The sequence below is a fragment of the Piliocolobus tephrosceles genome, chromosome 3, assembly GCF_002776525.5.
Source record: "Piliocolobus tephrosceles isolate RC106 chromosome 3, ASM277652v3, whole genome shotgun sequence".
NCBI lineage: Eukaryota > Metazoa > Chordata > Mammalia > Primates > Cercopithecidae > Piliocolobus > Piliocolobus tephrosceles.
In genome coordinates, this window is record NC_045436.1 from 183,538,113 (window position 1) to 183,557,739 (window position 19,627).

The following is a 19,627-nucleotide window of genomic DNA, read 5'->3' on the forward strand; positions in this document are numbered from 1 at the left end:
GATTAAGATGCTTCACATGAGAGGAGACAAGACTTGAATGGCCAGGAAGTGGATGAGAAGGTGCTTGAATTTGTTGTCAGGAAAAACGTAAAGCAAAGCCCACTGGGATGTTACTACACACTCACCAAATGCCAAAATGAACAAGACAGAAAATAACAAGCATACAAGCAGATGTGGAACTCCCACACACAGTGGGTCGTGAACAGGCACCACCATTTTTTGTATCTACTGAAGTTGAACATGGGCACATCCCACGACCAGGTAAACACAGGAAATGTACAACACAAATGCATGCATTGGTTCACCACAAGACATGCATGAGAATCTTTACAGCAGCACGATGTGAAATAGCCAAAAACTGGACACTGCCCACATGCCCATCAACAGGCAAATGTATAAGAATAGTTGTGTATTCAAAAATACAATCTTAAACAGCAATGACAGTGATCTACATGGGCATACAGCAACACAGACGGCACTCACAAAGTGTCGATTAAAAGAAGCCAGACAGAGCATATATTTTTATGTAAAGCACAGAAACAGACAAAAATAATCTATCTTTAGAAGTCAGCATAGTGGCTCCGTTCGTGGGGGTGGTGATAGGTGGCATGGCAACTTCCAGGATGCTGATGATGTCTGGACCAGGGTGAGTCCGTCTGTGAGAATGTGCTGAGCTGTACCTTGATGATCTTTTTGTCAAAAACATGCTTCTTCTACTGAGACTCTTTGAAACATTATAGGGAAACAGAAGATCCTCCTGGCAAACGGGGACATTCTAGAAGAGATCACCATGTTCATAGCTACTCTCGAAAGCAGCTGCTTTCTATGCCCAGGTCTCTACCTCATCAACTCAATCAGAACACGTGGGGCAGAAGCTGAGCATCAGCAGCATGTAAAGGTCCCCAGATGACACCAACATGCAGTCAACTTCAGGACCCATGGGACGATCTTTCCTACCACTTGACAGTGGGAATTAACAGATCCCGTCCCCCAGCCTGGAAGTCTCCCCTCACTCTTGGAGTCTCAGTCTGTCACTTACCCTCCTTGAGGCTCCTGTTACCCTCAGAATAGGAGCAGGCAGTATGATCAATGAGAGAAAAGGGCCAGGTCCTCAAAGCCTGAGGAGTGCTTTAAGTGAATGTGGATTTCATTCTAAGAGCAATAAGGAGGCACCGAAGAAATTAAGGAAACATCATCCCTCTTCTGTCACTTATACCCCATTCTGCCTTAGTTAGACATGAATTAATTCTAGTTAGCACATTTTGAGTGATGACCATGGGCAGGCAGTGTTCTCAGGGAATGCACTGATTAATCTCCATGACCACCCTGACATAGGGCCTGCTACTATCCTTGTCTTACTTCTGAGAGGTTTTGTAGTCACCCAAGATCACACAGCTTGGGAGTGGTAGAGCCAGAGCCAGGGTCAACCAGATAATTCTGCCTTTAACCGCCATGCGCAGGACCTCCCATTGCCTCATCCTTTCCTCAAACAATGACCCTCAGTGTCTGCCAAGCTCCATACTCAGCACTGGGAAGATAATGTTGGGTCTCTCTTCAGCTCTCTGAATATACCTGAATTTAACTTACAGAAGAGTATTTAAAACAGAAAGACAGTCACAAAACATTAGGTGGAAAAATCAAGCTACATATAGTATGTGCTGTATAATCTCATTTTTTATAGAATATAAAAATGTACTTACAGGAAAAAGGCTAAAAGGATAATATGAAATACCAAAACTTCTAAAGGAGATTTTACTTTCTAAACTCCCTACAATGAATGTTTTATTTTTCTAATACCAACCCAAATGACCCACAGTGCCAGCCTCAAGGACTCATCATCTGGAGCCAATGGGGCAGCCATACCAGGGATCACAGGGAAAGGCTGGCTGCCTTATCAAGAGTGGGCACAGGGTACCCAGGAGGGAGGCCAGGAGAGGTGCAGCCTGGTGGACAGCATCTGTGTCCCTGGGGCAGCTCCCCTCCCACAGGATTCAGATGCTCCTGGCACCCAGTAGGCGCCCAGTGTTTACTGAACACCCAAGAGGAGTAAGGCCTCTACCTGGAGGCTCTGCAAGAACCACACGTGGAGTTGGTTTACAGCACACACGCACACCCCACATCCAAGTCTATAGGGACTGGTGGTGGTGTTTTTGGTGGACAATGCCCGGAATGTGGGACTCGGCCCTGCTAAATTTTAATCGTGGAGCTGCCACTTATTATCTGGATTTTAGATAAGTCATCTCAGCCTCTTCAGGCCTCAGGCCCCTCCTCTGCAAAACTGGGTATTGTTAGACCTACTTTACAGGGTTGTGGGGTTAAATGGGAGTGTCGCTAGAAAAACTGTGAGTTAAAAGCCTAATAATAATGTAAAGAATTATGTATCAAGTACTTACATGGAACCTCATTTGCAAGGTGCTAATCTGTGTTAAATAGCACAAAAATATTAACCCACATATTCTTCATACCCTAAGAGAGATGCCATGATTATCCTTGCTTTACTGGTGGGGAAACATTGAGCAGCTCGGTGTCTTGTCCAAGACAGCACAGTTAGTAAGCTCCATCCCAGTTCCTAGCAGTGAACCCTGCAGGCTCTCTGGCCATGCAGTAAGAAACATGACACAGTATCTCATCTGTACAGACACATCCTGTCACACGATTATCTCATCTACACTGCACTGAGTGCTCCCCCAGGCTTACTCTGCCCAGGAGCAATGCTTCTCTTCTGCCATCTGGTGACAGCCATGGGGCATGACACCTGAGGGGGCGTGTGCTTAGGGCTGGAGGATCTTGGCAAAATCAAGCAGAAATTCTCCTCCTCCATTCTGGTAACTCAAAGCAGTATGCCAGGAATACTGGCATTTTAATGGGGGGAGGGGGCAACTGGCACTCATTCAAAATCATTTGCTGAGCATGTACTGTAGGACACACTTCCATTTATTCCACAAAGATGTATTGAGCCCCTACTAAGGTGAGCCAAACACCACCCTAGGCTTACTGTCAGGCTCTAGACAACCAAAGAAACAGGCTTTGAATAAAATACATCTGCCCTCTAGTACCTTACGGAATACAGACAAGGGGGGCACCAGAACATGTGGGTATGCTGACAAGATTAGCTCCATATGGGCAAGTGGGGGCAGCAACAAGAGCAAAGTCCTAGAAAATAAGAGGGGGTGGCCACTGACAGAATAGGGAACCCCCACCCATCCCAACAAGAGGGAGCCAGAAAGGGTAAATGTGGTGGGGTTAGGACATTTGGTGGTGAAAAGATGGTGTCTTATTCTGTTTTCTGCTGCTCTGACAGAATACCACAGATGTGGCAATTTATAAAGTTTATTTGGTTGACAGTTCTGGAGGCTGGAGAGTCCAAGAGCATGACACCAGCATCTGACAAGGGTCAGCCCATGGTGGAAAGTCAAGTCAGTGCATGAGACAGAGAGAAGTAGGTCAAACGTATCCTTTTTATGAGAACCCCACTCCCACAATGGCTTTAATCCCTTCATGAGAGTGGAGGCTTCATGACTCAATCACTTCTTGAAGACTCCACCCCAAATACTGGTAAAATGGCAATTAAATAGCAATATGTGCTCCGGGGGAGCCAATCAAGCAACAGCAGGTAGAGACTCTTACCATTTCCACAAGACGCAGGGTAACCATCTGAGAAGTGGGAGTGGGGGCAGGAAGGTACTGGAAGAGGCTAAGGAGAAAAGACACACATGAACCAGTTGTTTTAGAGAGTAGTGAGCACACATAACCGTGATTTTTAGGTGGCAATACATTTGGAAAGTGACTTGGAAAGCCTGGCTGTGTGCTTTTCTCCAGGAACATTCAGCTGCTTCAGCAAAGGTGCCTCATCACCTTTAGGGCTTTGTTGCCTGTGTTGTTGAATGCTTCAAATGCACCTTAAAAGAAATGTGTATTCTACTGTGCAGGAGAATGTTCTATAAATGGCAAGTAGGTCCTGTTGGTCAATGATGCTGATCAGTTCTTCTACATCCTTGCTGATTTTCTGTCTAGTTCTATCAAGCACCGAGAGAGGAGTACAGAAGTACCAACTATAAACAGGGACGTGTCTACTTCTCCTTTCAGTTGTCAGTTTCACTCCACACGTTTTGAAGCTCTCTTGTTTGGTGCATTTAGGGTGGTTATGTCTTGGTGAATTGATGCCTTTCTTATTTGTGTAATTATTCCTGGTAATTGGCTTTGCTCTGAAGTGTCCTTTTTTTTTTTTTTTAAGGTAGAGCCTCACTCTGTTGCCCAGGCTGGAGTACAGTGGTTCAATAATAGCTTACTGTTAACCTTGAACTCCTAGGCTCAAGGGCTTGTCCCACTTCAGCCTCCTGAGTAGCTAGAACTACTGGTGCATGCCACCACACCTGGCCAACTTTTAATTTTTTTGTAGAGACAGGGTTTTGCTATGTTGCCCAGGCTGGTCTTAAACCCCTAGCCTCAAGTAATGCTCCTGCCTCAGCCTCGCAAAGCACTGAGATTATAGGTATGAGCCACCACACCCAGCCCTCTGAAGCCTACTTTGGCTGATATTTATATAGAGACTCAAGAGTTTTAAAAACCCATGTCAAAGTGGTACATCTTTTTTCATAGTTTTACTTTTAACCTGCCTATAGCACTATATTCAAAGTGATTTTCTTGTATACTGCATTATAATTGGGTCATTTAAAAATCTATTTTGATAATCTTTGTCTAATCTGTTTAGACCACTTACATGTAATGTAATTACAGATGTCAAGATTTAGGTCTGTATTATTTTATCTTTATTATCTACCTGTTTCTATCCCCGTTTTCCATGTCCTGCCTTCCTGTGGGCGACTTGAACATTTTGTACTACTCCATTTGGCTTTACCTATAGTGTTGTTCACTTTATCTTTTTCTGTAATTTTTATTCGTGGTTACTCTTGAGATGATCGTACACATATTTATCAGTCTAGTAATATCAATATTTTACCATTTCAAGAAAAATACAGAAACCTTAACACCATTTAAGTCTCTTTGCTCTCCCATTCTTTATAACATAGTTGTCTTAAATATCACCTCTGCATACACTGAAAAGCATACCAGGCATTGTTATAATTTCTTTAAAATTTTTTTTTCCATAGGTTATTGGGGAACAGGTGATATTTGGTTACATGAGTAGGTTCTTTAGTGGTGATCTGTGAGATTTTGGTGCACCCATCACCTGAGCAGTATACACCACACTCAATTTGTAGTCTTTTATCCCTCACCCCCTTCCCACCCTTTCCCCGAGTCCCCAAAGTCCATTGTGTCATTCTTATGCCTTTGCATCCTCATAGCTTAGCTTCCACTTATGAGTAAGAACACAGTGTTTGGTTTTCCATTCTTGAGTTACTTCACTCAGAATCTTATTCTAAGTCTCCAATCTCATCCAGATTGCTGCAAATGCCATTAATTCATTCCTTTTATGGCCGAGTAGTATTCCATCTGCCATTTGTGTGCTACCTAGAGACTAATCTGAAACCTAGGCAGTATTCCACACCATAGTTGAATTCTCAGTTTTTGCTTTATTGATTCTGGTCAGTTTCAAGCATGAGCTGCTCAGAGGTGTGCTCAGGACTTCATACACAGAATTAAAGATCTTTCTCTCCAGTTCCCTCTTCTCTGAAATCCTCCCCAATTCTCTAGTGTAGAGACACTGACTCTTTATTGTCCTTCACTTAGTGCTGGCTGGGCATGTTGACAGGGCTCCCCTCCAGAGTCTCCATGCTGAAGCATCCAGTGGGAGGGGTGCAATTTCTTTAAGGTGTTCATCTGGAGGAGGGGAGTAATATAGTTTGAATATTTGTCCCCATCCAAATCTCATGTTGAATTTTAATCCCCAGTGCTGGAGATGGAGCCTGGTGAAAGGTCTTTGGATCATGATGGTGGATTCCTCATGAATGGTTTGGGCCATCTCCTTGGTGATAAGTGAGCTCTCACTCTGAGTTCACAAAAGATCCGATGACTTAATTAAAAAAGTATGTTGCACCTCCCACCACTCTCTCTTGTGCTTGCTCCTTTTTTTCTTTTATTTTTTATTGATACTTTCATTGGTCTTGATGCTCCTCCTTTTGTCATGTAACGTGTCTGCTCCTCCTTCACCTTCCACCATGCTTGTCAGCTTCCTGAGGCTTCCCTAGAAGCCAAGCAGATGCCAGCACCATGCTTCTTGTAAAGCCTGCAGAACCATGAGCCAAATAAACCTTTTTTCTCTGTAAATTACCCAGTCTCAGATATTTATTTATAGTAATGCAAGAACAGCCTAATACAGGGAGGTATACTCAAAGCAGCTTCATCTTGCAGGGCATCCTATTCCACATCTTTTGGCTAGAGACATTAGGTTCTTTTTAAAATTTTGATCTGTAATTGTAGGTGGTAGACTGCCACAGCACCGAGACCAGGATATACAGGAGGAAGAAAACAAACAGATAACCCACTGCTGAGTTGTGCTATGAGTCCTGAGGTCCTTGGCCACTCTATCTTCTTTCCTCCACCTTTCAGAGTCTTCTGGTAGTTGCTTTATACATTTGGCCCAGGATTTTTAGTTGTAATCAGCAGGAGAAATAGGGTGGAGCAGACCTATCCCATTTTGTCCAGAACCATCAATGATACCTTTTTTAAAACCTTCTTAAAATGGATCACACTAAAAAGTACTAAATACACATTACGCATATAGTTAACAAACTTTGGGATGCGGGGAGCAGGGGAGATGGGCCAGAACTATTTGAAAGATGCCTTAAGACTGAGGTCACTCTAAAGTGCAGGCAGAGCTTGAAAGTTAGCTGCAGCTTTTTTATTCCTGGAAGTGTTCCCTCTAGTTGTCTCCCAGAGAGTACAGACTCCACGGGATGCCCTCTGTGGCCAATCTCCAGCCTCACATTCCCTTCTCAAGCCCCTGTCAGGGAACTGTCTCTCTCTTGCCTTTCAGGGAGGCACTGTGATAATGGAGCTAGCAGCTTCAGGCTTTGGAATCAGACTGCCTTAGTTCTAATTCTGCCTCTATAACTTCTTGGTTATGTGACTTTATCTGAGAACCAGTTTCCAACCTGTAAGATGGGGACAATAATACAGAAACCAATACTTTTTACAACCTCTACTATGATCACATAGTTTAAGCTACTTAGATTACAATAGTGTCACTGCTTCCACCCTTGACCCTTCTTCATCCTTTTCTCTACATAACAGCAACATAAGAAACTTAAAAAGGAAAGTCACATCATGTCACTCCTCTGCCCAACTGCTTCTCCAAATCCTTACAATGGACATAGGGACTCTCTATGATCTGGCCCCTGCTACCTTTTCAACCCCACCTCCTACCATTCTTTCCCTGCTAACCTCACTCCAGCTATTCTGCTGCTCCTTGAAAATTCCAAGCATCCTCCCGCCCTCAGGACTTTTGCATATGTCTCTGCACGGAATTTCCTTTCTCCAGATGGAGACAGCATAATGTGGTGGTAAAATCACTTTGGTTACTAAAAAGTGTGTGAGTGTATACAGTGGGCCCTCCATATCCACAAATTCTGCATTGGCAAATTCAGCCAAATGCAGATGGAAAATATTTGAGAAAAAATAACAAGAAATAACAATACAACAATGAAAATGCAAATAAAAACCCAACACAGTATAACAACTATTTACACAGCATTTACATACTAGGTATTATAAGTAATCTAGCGATTAAAGTATATGAGAGGATGTGCATAGGTTATATGCAAATACGATGCCATTTTGTATAAGGAACTTGCGTATCTGTGGATTTTGGTGTCCTGAGGACATTCTGGAACCAATCCCTCATGGATACTGAGGCACAATTGTATATATGTATAATTTATATATGTATGTGTGTATATATATATATAATACATTTATTCAGTGCTGTGTCAAGCACCATTCTAATGGACCAATTTACAAACATCTGAATCTTCATGACAATAACCCTACATAGGTAAATACTACTTTTTTTTTTTTTTTTTTTTTTTTGAGACAGAGTCTTGTTCTGTCGCCCAGGCTGGAGTGCAGTGGCACAATCTTAGCTCACTGCAGCCTCTGCCTCCCAGGTTCAAGCAATTCTCCTGCCTCATCCTCCTGAGTAGCTGAGATTACAGGCATGCACCACCACAACCGGCTAGTTTTTGTACTTTTAGTAGAGATGGGATTTCACCACGCTGGCCAAGCTGGTCTCGAACTCCTGGCCTCAAGTGACCTGCCTGCCTCAGCCTCCCCAAGTGCTGGGATTACAGGCATGAGCCACCACGCTCGACTGGTAAATACTACTTTTATAATGATTTTAGATATAATGAAACTATAGAAAAATTACTTTGTCCACATAGCTAGCAAGCAGTAGTCAGGATTCAAACCCAGTGTAGTACCTTTTCCCTCACCTTTATAAAATTTTATAATATTTGTACTTCACAAGCATATATTATACTTATATAAATCTATACATGAGTGATGCAAGTTAAGTGCTTAGCACAGTGCCTGGCACAAAATATAGGTCCAACAAATGTTAGCTGGGTTTTCATTCCCATTGTACCTTTCAAGGGCACATGTGGGAATTTAAGCCATATGATAGCTACCACATACTAATGGGAGAAAGTCAGAGACTCCTTCAGATCCAATCTTCAGCAGAAACCTCTGAAGACAATGAAATGAAAGATTTGACATGACTACACTGATGTTTTAGCAAGGAATTCTGCTGGAAGTGTATGGGACCAAGTTATGGGAGGAAGAAGTTAAAGCAGGGAGAACTACCGGGGAAGTATTGGAAAAGGTCCAAGAGTTCTATCTCTTAATGGCAGCTCACACGGAGTTTACATTCTAGGTGGAAACCTTTCATATGCTTATTTTCGGCAGTTCTCACAACTGAGATTTGAGAGGGATATATATTACCCCTATTTTTCTGAATAGAAAATGGAGGCTTAGAGTGGTGAAATAATTTGTCAAGTTACCTAGTCAACAAGCGTGAGAAATGAAGAACTCAAGTCTTCCTCTTTATTTTCCAGAGTCCTCTACTCTGTTAGATACCTAATCAACAAGTTATAGCTCTGCAGACTAAGAGTGTTTTATGATTTAGGTAAACTGAGAAAGATAAATTCATTTAATTTAGCAGTAACATCTAATAAACATTATTACTGTTTCTTATATTTTGTAATGTCTTATATTTTTGAAACAGGGACTTTCAAGATACAGCAATGGGACACAGGCAGACATATGTTCCTTGAATCTGCTCCTGGTTTGGGAATGTTTGTGACTATTACAACTTACAATGGTGAGGTAAAACATTCTTTTATACTTTGTTACTAAAATTTTTCATTTGCCAAAAATTCAGGTATCATGTAGCCCAGTTTTAAAACCTCTACAGAAGCACTTACACACCAGCATTAACAATTTTTAATGCATACAGCACTGAATGATAGCATGACATAAAAACATAGAAAGTACCTGCCCTCAATGAGCCTATAGTTTAGTTGAGAAGCAGAGACAGGCTTGGTAACATAAAAAGCTTTTAAAAAATAAAATGAGGAGCCCCAGATTTGCCATCTTGAAGTCTGCTGATCTTGCTAGGCAAAAGGGACCTTAGGGTCAAAGCACCCCTGTGGTTTTGCACCACCCAGGCCCCATCTGCTTTGCTGATGCTGCAGCCCCACCCAAGCACAAGGGTCAGATAAGCCAACTCCTCCCTCCTCCCATTTTGGCATGGGCGTTCTCTAGCAATGCAGCAGCCTCAGGGACTATCCGGTCTTATATACATCTTACTCACTAGGAGTTAGCAGAGGAGTACAAAAGTCACCAGGTAATGTGGAAAGAATATGGATTTTGGATTCAGAATCAAACTCAAGCATAGATTGACACATATAAGCTAAAATCTTGGAAGGGTTATTTGACTGCTGTGATGCTGTTTTCTCATATATACAATGGATATAACAGAGATATCCATCTCCCACTATGTAAGCTCAAGACAATGAATTCCTCAGTCCACTAACTTAAACCTAGTTGTTCTGGAGCTGTGCTCATGGGGTAGCAGAATGGTTGTGGACCAAAGACTTGGAGAACAGAACAGGCTGGCAAGAAAAGGGTGCTTGAAGTAGGCAGGACTCCCACTCTCATAAAACTGGATAACTGGTTGACCCAAGTTCAGGAAGACACTATGACACCCCCACTTATGTGGAGAGAGAGCTGTGCTGAAGACTCCAATCCAGTTGGATTTTTGGACACTTGATTTTTACCTGATAGTTTTCTCTTGGCACATCTGGCACCTCACTGACAATAATTCCACTGTGACTGTTTTCCTAGCTCCAGCACTTGTCAAGACAGCTACCCTCTCTTCTCTACACACCCACATCTACGCTTCTAGGCCACTTTCTGTCCCGTTATATCAAACCCCAGTTATCTTTTGTACTTTCCCAATAATCCTTAATGACCAATCTGAAAATGTCTCCAAAGCACATTAAATCCAGAGACAAATTTTAGTTGAGCCAAAAACTATCACATTAAAACCCATTCACTGTTTTTTTAAAAGACATAGAAGACTCATTCTTTGAAAATTGAAATTGCCTGAAACATCTGAACTCTCTATTCTGTTCCATTGATCTGTTTGTCTATTCTTTCACCAATACCACACTGTCTTGACTACTGCAGCTTCATAGTAAATCTTAAAGTTGGGTAGTCTTAGTCCTCTTTTATTCTTCTCCCTCAATATTGTGTTGGCTATTATGGGTCTTTTGTTTCTCCATATAAATATTAGAATCAGCTTGTCAATATTCACAAAATAGTTTTAGGATTTTACTGGGATTCTGTTGAATTTATAGATCAAGTTGGGAAGAACTGAGATTTTGACAATAAGAAGTCTTCTTATCTATGAACATGGACTTCTCTCCATTTCTTTCATCACAGTTTTGTTTTCTTCATACAGGTCTTGCACATATTGTTAGATTTATAAATAAGTAATTTGAGGGAGGGTGCTAATGTAAATGATACTGTGCTTTTTATTTCACATTCCACTTGTTCATTGTTAGTATACAGGAAAGTGATTCACTTTCTTATACTCATCTTGTACCCTGCAACTTTACTATAATCACTTACTAGTTCTGGCAGTTTGTCAATTCTTTTCAGTTTTACACATAAACAGTCATGTCACCTGTGAACAAAGTTTATTTCGTCCTTCCCAAACTCCTTATTTCCTTCTACTGCATTAGCCAGGACTTCCAGTCCACCAAGAAAAGGCTTCTAGTTTCTGACCAATAAGTATAATAGCTATAGGTTTTTTTGTAGATGTTCTTCATCAAATTAAGTTCCCCTGTGCTCCTAATTTGATGCATTTTTATCATAAATGGGTGTTGGCTGTTGGTAAATGCTTTTTCTGCATCTATTGATATGATGGTATGATTTTTCTTCTTTCACCTACTGATGTGATGAATTACACTAATTGATTTCTAATGTTAAACCAGCGTTGCATATCTGTAATAAGACCCACTTGGTTGTGGTATATAATTCTTTTTATATATTGTTGGATTTTCATTTGCTAATATTTTGTTAAGGGTTTTCGCACCTATATTCATGATATATAATGATATGTAGTTTTCTTATAATGTCTTTGTCCGGTTTTGGTATTAGGGTAATGCTGGCCTCATAAAATGAATTAGGAAGTATTCCTTCTGTGTCTATCTTCTGGAAGAGATTGTAGAGAATTGGCACAATTTCTTCCTTAAATGTTTGGTGGAATTCACCACTGAACCCATCTGGGCCTGGTGCTTTCTGCTTTGGGAAGTTTCTATTGATTCAATCTCTTACTAGATATAGGCCTATTCAGATTGTCTACTTCTTGTATTTTATTAGATTGTGTATTTCAAGGAATTGGTCAGTTTCACCTAGGATATCAAATTTGTGGGCATGGAGTTGTTCACAGTATTTCTTTATTATTCTCTTCATGTCCATGGGATTTGTAATGATGCCCCTTCTTTTGTTTCTGACATTTGTAATTTGTGTCATCTTCATTTTTTTCTTAGCTTGGCTAGAAGCTTTTAACCTTTTCTAAGAATCAGCTTTTGGTTTTGTTGATTTTTTTCTATTTCTTGTTTTTAATTGATTTCTGCTGTTTTTATTTTTCTTCTGCTGCTCACTTTGCATTTAATTTTCTCTTCTTTTTCTAGTTTCCTTAGGTAGCAGCTTAGATTATTAATTTTAGATCTTGCTTTTGAATACAGTCATCCCTTGGTTATTTGCGGGGTATTGGTTCTAGGATTCTCCAAAGCTATAAAACTCTGAAGATGCTCAAGTCCCTTATATGAAATGGTGTAGTTTGCAGGTAACTAGTGCACATCCTTGCATTAATTTAAATCACGTCTAGATTACTTATATCTAATACAGTGTAAATGCTGCAGAGTTGTTACACTGTAGTTTTTCACTTATATTATTTTTGTTATATATACATATTTCAAGTATTTTCAATACACGGCTGGTTCAATCCAGGAGTGAAAACTGGTATTACAGAGAGCCAACTGTATATGGATTCAATGCTTTCAATTTCCCTCTAGTCACTGCTTTTGTCACATCCCACAAATTTTGGTAAGTTGTAGTTTTTGTCTTTTCTTCTTTGACCCATGTGTTAATTAGAAGTTTGTTGTTTAATCTCCGAGTATTTTGCGATTTTCCAGCTATCTCTCTGTTACTGATTTCCAGTTTAATTCCACTGTGGCCTGAGAACATATATTGTATGATTTCTATTATTTTAAATTCGTTAAGGTGTGATATATGGCCCAGAATGTGGTCTACCTTGGTGAATGTTCCATATGAACTTGAGAAAAATGTGTCCTCTGCTATCATTAGATAAAGTAATCATAGGTGTCAATTATGTCCAGTCAACTGATGGTGCTGAGTTCAATGATGTCCTTACTGATTTTGGCCTGCAGGATCTGTCCATTTTTGCCAGAAGGGGTTGAAAACTCCAACTATAATAAAGTGTTCATCTATTTTTTCCTTGCAGTTCTATCAGGCTTTACTTCACATATTTGCATGCTCTATTGTCAGGTGCATACATGTTGAGGATTGTTGTCTTCTTGGAGAATTAACCCCTGTATCATTATGTACTGCTCCATTATGTAATTATCCCTGATAATTTTCATTGCTTTTGAAGTCTACTCTGCCTGAAATTAATACAGCTACTCCAGCCTTCTTTTGATTAAGGTTAGCATGGCGTATCTTTCTCTAGCCCTTCATTTTTAATCTATGTGTCTTTACATTTCAAATGATTTTCTTATAGACAACATATAGTTGGGTCTCATTTTTTGATCCACTCTATTTTTTAACTGGTGTATTTAGACCATTGACATTTTTTTTCCATGTGTCCAAGGCATGAACCAGGTATGGGTACAGATCAAAGGCCAAGCTGGGATGAACAAGGGGTTGCTTTGTCCCTGGCTGATATAAGATGGGCACCACCAACCAGGTGCCACTCCACTGAGGTCAAAGACACAGATCATTAACATTTAAGGTGATGATTTATATAGCTGGATTATCTGCCATATTTGTTACCATTTTCTATTCGTTGCCCTCATTCTTTGTTCTATTTTTTTTTCTCCTCTTTTTCACGCCTTTTGGGGTTTTAATTGAGCATTTTCTGTGATTCCATTCTCTCTGTTAGCATATGAAGTTGCCCTAGAGTTTGCCATATACATTCACAACTAGTCTAAGTCTAATTTCAAATAACACTATACACTACCACTTCACAGGTAATGCCTTTTTTTTTTTTTTTTTTTTTTTGAGATGAAGTCTCACTCTGACACCCAGGCTGATGTGAACTCAGCTCACTGTAACCTCCGCCTCCCAGGTTCAAGCAATTCTCCCTGCCTCAGCCTTCTGAGTAGCTGGAATTACAGGCACCCACCACCACACCTGGCTAATTTTTCTTTTTGTATTTTTTCGTAGAGACAGGGTTTCACCATGTTGGCCAGGCTGGTCTTGAACTTCTGACCTCAGGTGATCCGCCTGCCTCAGCCTCTCAAAGTGCTGGGATTACAGGCGTGAGCCACCATGCCTAGCCTCAAGTGCCTTTTATTAACAAAGTATTCCTAATTCTTCCTTGCTGTCCCTAATTTTATCATGGCTATCATTAATTTCACTTACTTGTAAACTATGATCATTCAATACATTGTTGCCATTATCTGAATAAAGTGATATTTCTTAGGTCAGTTAAGAATAAGAAAATAGAGGCTGGGCGCAGTGGCTCACGCCTGTAATCCCAGCACTTTGGGAGGCCGAGACAGGCGGATCACGGGGTCAAGAGATCGAGACCATCCAGGTCAACAGGGTGAAATCCTGTCTCTACTAAAAAATTAGCCGGGCGTGGTGGTGAGCGCCTGTAGTCCCGGCTACTCCGGAGACTGAGGCAGGAGAATAGCGTGAATCCGGGAGGCGGAGCTTGCAGTGAGCCGAGATTGCGCCACTGCACTCCAGGCTGAGTGACAGAGCGAGACTCCGTCAAAAAACAAACCAAAAAAAAGAATAAGAAAATAAAAAGTTTTAATTTTACCTCCACTTTTCTAATGTTCATCCTTTATGCATATTTGAGTTTCTGACCTATATAATTTTCCTTCTTTCTGAAGAACTTCTTTTAACATTTCTTACAATGTAGATCTACCAGCAAAAAATCCTTCAGTTTTTATTTGTTTGAGAAACGCTTTACTCCCTCCTATGTCTTGCAGGATAATTTTGCAGGATACCAAAGTCTAGGTTGGTCATTTTTTATTCCCAATACATTAAATATTTCACTCTACTCTCTTCTTGTTTGCATAGCTTCTGAGGAGAGGTCAGATGCAATTTTTACATTTGCTGCTCTGTAAGTAAGGTTTTTCCCCTCTCTGGCTGCTCAAGATTTTCTTATTCGTGTTTGCTTCTCTGCAGTTTTAATGATATTCCTAGGTGTAGCTTTTTGGTTTCATTTTGGGGTTGAGGGGATTTCATGAGGGGGTGAGGGGATTAATCCTGTTTGGTATACTCTGAGCTTCCTGAATCTATGGCTTGGTATATTAATTTGGGGAAAAAATTCTCAGTCATTATTGCTTCAAATATTTCTTTTCTTTTCTCTGTTTCTCCTCCATCCGGTACTCCCATTATGTGTCAAGTTACACCTTTTGTAGTTGTTCCACAGTTCTTGGATATTCTGTGGGACAACAGTAGTGGGAGAGTGTTTTCTCCAGACTATCCCTGGATAGTTTTAAATCTTTGTCAATCTGACAATGAACAAGGGCTATCTTACTGTAGTTTGAATTTTTTAATTACTAGGAAGGCTGAATATTTTTCATGTTTATTAGCCACTTGATTTCTTGTTTAGGAATGGCACAATTTTTTACTAGATAATATATAGATTTATTTTTAAGAATGGAAACTGGGAAATAATAACTCAATCTATGGAAATCTTTAATCCTAGGTAATATTGTCGAAGCTATATGGCCCGCAAGGGACATTCTATTTTACTTCACATTCACCTGGTGAACACATCATTTGCTTAGAATCTAATTCTACGAGGCTTGTGTCATTTGGAGGGAATAGGCTGGTAAGTACATGCTTCCCATGTCCTTGTTGATGAACACAGCGTCAGCACTATTCAAGCATGACACTGGTATGCAGATCCATTACGCTCAAACTGACTAGAAACTTATTAAAGTCCTATGCCGAGATCTCATCGCAGCAACCAAAGAGAGAGCTGGAGAGCTTGGAAGGGGTTCAAAGGAGAACCATGAAGTTGATTAAAGGGTTGAAAAATAAGAGCCGTGAGGGAAGGTTAAAAGAACTGTGATTATTCAGGCTTGAAAACAAGTGAAGGCTGAAGGGTGAATTAATAATGAGATTCTAATAAATAAAACTCTTACACGGTAGATGGTGATTGGCTATTTTCTAAATGTGTTCAGAACTGATGAAAACAATTTGTACTTTAGCATAAGAAATTAAGTTATATGTAAAGAAAATTTCTCTCAGAACGTTAATCAAATTTTCTCCAGACCAAAGTCATATACCTAATAGTTAATTTGATGTTCAGGAAGGTATAAATATACATAAGGTCAGTAATTTACCATTTAATGCATTATTATTACAAGAAAGACTACAAAGTAGAACAAGGAAGAGTGGCAGTGAGGGAAAAAAGGGAGCTGAAGAGTGAAGTAGCGCCCTGCTTTTGAAAAGGGGGAAGAGAGAAAAAGGAAGGACGGAGGAATGGGAGGATACAAGAGTGAGAAAGTAAGGAAAAAGAGTGGAGCTGTTTTTAAAAACACGCCATTTTTTCCTTTTTACTGTTTGTACAGAGGATCCACTTAGATATTCGAGTTGGAGAACACGACCTTGATGCGGCCATTGCTCAAGCAAAGGACAAAGTTAATGAACTTACCTTCAAGCTTGAATATCTAATTGAACAAATTGGGCAAATAGTCAAAGAACAAAACTATCAAAGGGTCAGTCTGCCTACTCAGCTTATTTTATCTCGTTACCAGCAACTCATTTCTCAACGCAAAGCCCCTGGACCAAGGAAATAATGAACTGCCTGTTTCTCACTCTTTCTCTCTGAGGTAGAACTGTGTGGACTCACAGGGACTGGAGAGAGCAATTTTTCTTCACTTTGTCTGCTGGACCATGAGCTCCTCTAGGAAAGAGAATTTCAGTTCATTCATCTTTTTATGCCCTGTGCCTAACAAAGTCCCCAGCAGCACAGGGTGTGAGCTTGCAGAATGAATAAATGCTTCCAAATGCATCCTATATATTTGTAGAGACTCGTGTATGCTCACTTTCCAAATCACAATCTTATTCTTATGACATTAGGTGCTTTTTGAGTGACTACACTAAGTGGATGTTGGTCAGATATGGGCTTAAATCTCATCTACACGTCAGTAATCTGTATCATCTCTAAGCTTCAGTTTCCTTACCAGGTAGATAAGGACAGGTGTGATAAGCAAATAAGGCATGCAAGTGCCTGGCCTAATGCCTGGCATAAAGGCTGGACTCAAACGATGAAATCTACCACTATTGGGTAATGTTCACTTTGCCTGATGGTAGCAAATAAAATATATAAATATCAAATTCCTGATATTTTACACCAAAATACAAAAACATCTAAGGTTGATTTTTACTCTCTTATACTTGGCTAAGCAATAGATTCTGTTTTAGAAAATCAGACTGCACGGATACATTGGTGTAAGATATTAATTGGGTAATATTAAATACCTTGAATGCCCACAACAACCCTCCCCTCAAAATCATGAGTTAAGTACTTTATGACACTAAACCTGTCTATTTCTTTTTCGCATAGGACCGTGAAGAAAATTTTCGGATGACCAGTGAAGATACAAATAGCAATGTTTTATGGTGGGCTTTTGCACAAATACTAATCCTTATCTCAGTCGGAATTTTCCAAATGAAATACCTGAAAGACTTCTTTATAGCTAAGAAGCTTGTTTAAAATATTATCAATAAGGACAAATAATATGCATAATGTTTGAGTTAATAAATCAAAATACCTGCATAAATGTGTATTACTTTTATGATTTCAAAGATACCACAGATTGAAATTAACATTATATCATAATATCACATTGATAGAATGCTTTTATAATGCAGCTTCTGAATATGACAGATCAGGCACCTCATCCTGTTCTTACTTATTTTTGAGACAGAGTCTCGCTCTGCTGCACAGGTGCCATCAGGCTCACTGCAGCCTCGACCTCCAGGGCCCAAGTGATCCTCCCACCTCAGTCTCCCTAGTAGCTGGGACCCCAGGCGCCCACCACCACACCCACCTAATTTTTGTAGAGACGTGGTTTTGCCATGTTGCTGGTCTTGCTATTTTAAACTTGGTAGAGATCAGCACTGTCTAACAGAAATAAAAGTGGGCTACATATACAATTCTAATTTGTTGTTGTTGTTGAGATAAAGTCTCACTCTGTTGCCCAGGCTGCAGTACAGTGGTGTGACTTCCGCTCACTGCAACCTCCGCCTCCTGGGTTCAAGGGATTCTCCTGCCTCAGCCTCCTGAGTAGCTGGGATTACAGGCGCCTGCCACCATGCCTGCTAATTTTTGTATTTTTAGTAGAGAGGGGGGTTTTACCATGTTGGCCAGGCTAGTCTCGAACTCCTGACCTCAGGTGATTCGCCCACCTCAGCCTCCCAAAGTGCTGGGATTGATTACAGGTGTGAGCCACCGCACCCAGCCCATACTTAATACTAAGTTTCCTAGTCTCTACATTGAAAAGGATTTTTTGAAAGCGTAAAATCAATGCTAGTGATATATTTAACCTAATATATCAAAAATATCACTTTAGCATGTAATCAACATAAAATTACTAAGACGTTTTTCATACGAGGCCCTGGAAACAGCTGTATGGGCATAGGGGCCACTTGGCCCGCAGCTACCGAGAGCGCTCACCCTGTGCTCTCCTGGCACAAGGACCAGCCTGAGCCTCTCGATCCGAGCTTTGCAGCGTCCCCGAGGGCGGAAACTCTCAGAACCACGCGGAGGACAATTTTATAAAAACTCACTTCCCCATGCTGGAAGCTGGAAGCAGCAAAGGTCCTTCCCAGGCTACGCCTTCTGTTTCAGAGGAAGCAGGCTCAGGCCTCCCGTGGTGAGGTCGCTGCGCCCGCAGCCACCTGGGCACTAGCCCCAAAGCGCAGAGTGCGACCTAGCCCCCATCCCCACCCCTACCCCCCACCGCCCCAACCCCACCCCCCCAACCCCACCGCCTCATCCCACCTCCCACACCGTCCAACCCCACCGCCTCACGGCCCCAACCCCACCCCAACTCCCACATCCCCACTCCCGCTCCGGCTCCCATCCCAACTCTCAACACCCATTTCTCCCTCCCTCCCTCCCATCCCGCTCCCAGGGCCCCCACACCCACTCCCCCGACTCCTCCCCGGCCTGTCCCGCACACTACCCTGGCCGCCCTGGCCGCCCTGGCCTCAGGCCCAGCTCCCGGCCTTCGTGGTGGGCCTGGCCCGCATCCCCCCACCCTCTCCGCGCTCCCCCGCCCCTCCCCCACTGCGGTCGCGCCCGACGCCTCCTCGGCGCAGCCGCCATTCCCAGCGCCCGACGCCTCCTCGGCGCAGCCGCCATTCCCAGCGCCCGCCACCCAGGCCGGGTTTCCACAAAACACCTGAGGACCGCAAAGACAACAGCGGGACGTCGGTGCTCGCGGTGCGTTCCCCCGCCTACTCCAGCCGAAACGACCCAGGAGAGGAGTCAGACGCGCCCTCCCGAGTGCTGCAGGGCCATCCGCGGGGTTGGCGGGAGGGCGTGAGCCCCAGTGCGCGGGCGCAGCGCTGCCGTCGAGTTTGCGCAGGCGCAGAGCTGCCCGCCCTCGGGCCCAGCGCGGGGAGGCTGTTCCCAGCCTTGCGTGGGCCTCGCGTGGGCCCGGCCTCGCCGCTGCGGTCGCCTGCCTGGCATGGCCAACTGGGTGTTCTGTAATCGCTGCTTCCAGCCACCCCAGAGGACGTCGTGCTTCAGCCTCACCAACTGCGGGCACGTGTACTGCGATGCCTGCCTCGGCAAAGGTCAGGGCGTCCGGAACGCAGGCTGGAGAGGGGAGGGGAGCGACGGGCGGGGGCAGGGAACTCCGGGGGTGGGGGGCTTGGGTGG

The 19,627-nt window shown here is 42.3% G+C and overlaps 1 protein-coding gene, 2 long non-coding RNA genes and 1 other non-coding gene across 6 annotated transcripts in view; 2 read left to right on the forward strand and 2 right to left on the reverse strand.

Annotated features, from left to right (window-relative positions):
* Positions 1 to 508: 508 nt before the first annotated feature.
* Positions 509 to 19,259, reverse strand: LOC111539051. Its single transcript, XR_002730559.2, has 3 exons — positions 19,146 to 19,259; positions 1,040 to 1,152; positions 509 to 775 (listed from the first exon to the last, which is right to left on the reverse strand). It is a non-coding gene; the product is annotated as an uncharacterized LOC111539051 (long non-coding RNA).
* Positions 9,236 to 17,515, forward strand: LOC111539050. The gene is made up of 4 exons (XR_002730558.1): positions 9,236 to 9,282; positions 15,434 to 15,559; positions 16,305 to 16,451; positions 17,303 to 17,515. It is a non-coding gene; the product is annotated as an uncharacterized LOC111539050 (long non-coding RNA).
* Positions 13,345 to 13,479, reverse strand: LOC111539195. Its single transcript, XR_002730609.2, has one exon. It is a non-coding gene; the product is annotated as a small nucleolar RNA SNORA48 (small nucleolar RNA).
* Positions 19,260 to 19,339: 80 nt separating the features above from the next.
* RNF212 (ring finger protein 212) overlaps positions 19,340 to 19,627 on the forward strand; it is a 56,702-nt gene continuing 56,414 nt past the window's right edge. For 2 of the 3 annotated variants that reach the window (XM_031935390.1, XM_031935391.1), the window contains exon 1: positions 19,340 to 19,542. In XM_031935390.1, coding sequence (XP_031791250.1) covers positions 19,434 to 19,542 — 109 coding nt within the window. In that variant the 5' untranslated portion in view covers positions 19,340 to 19,433. The remainder of the gene's footprint in view (positions 19,543 to 19,627) is intronic. The other variant, XM_023206746.1, reaches the window with a different exon arrangement.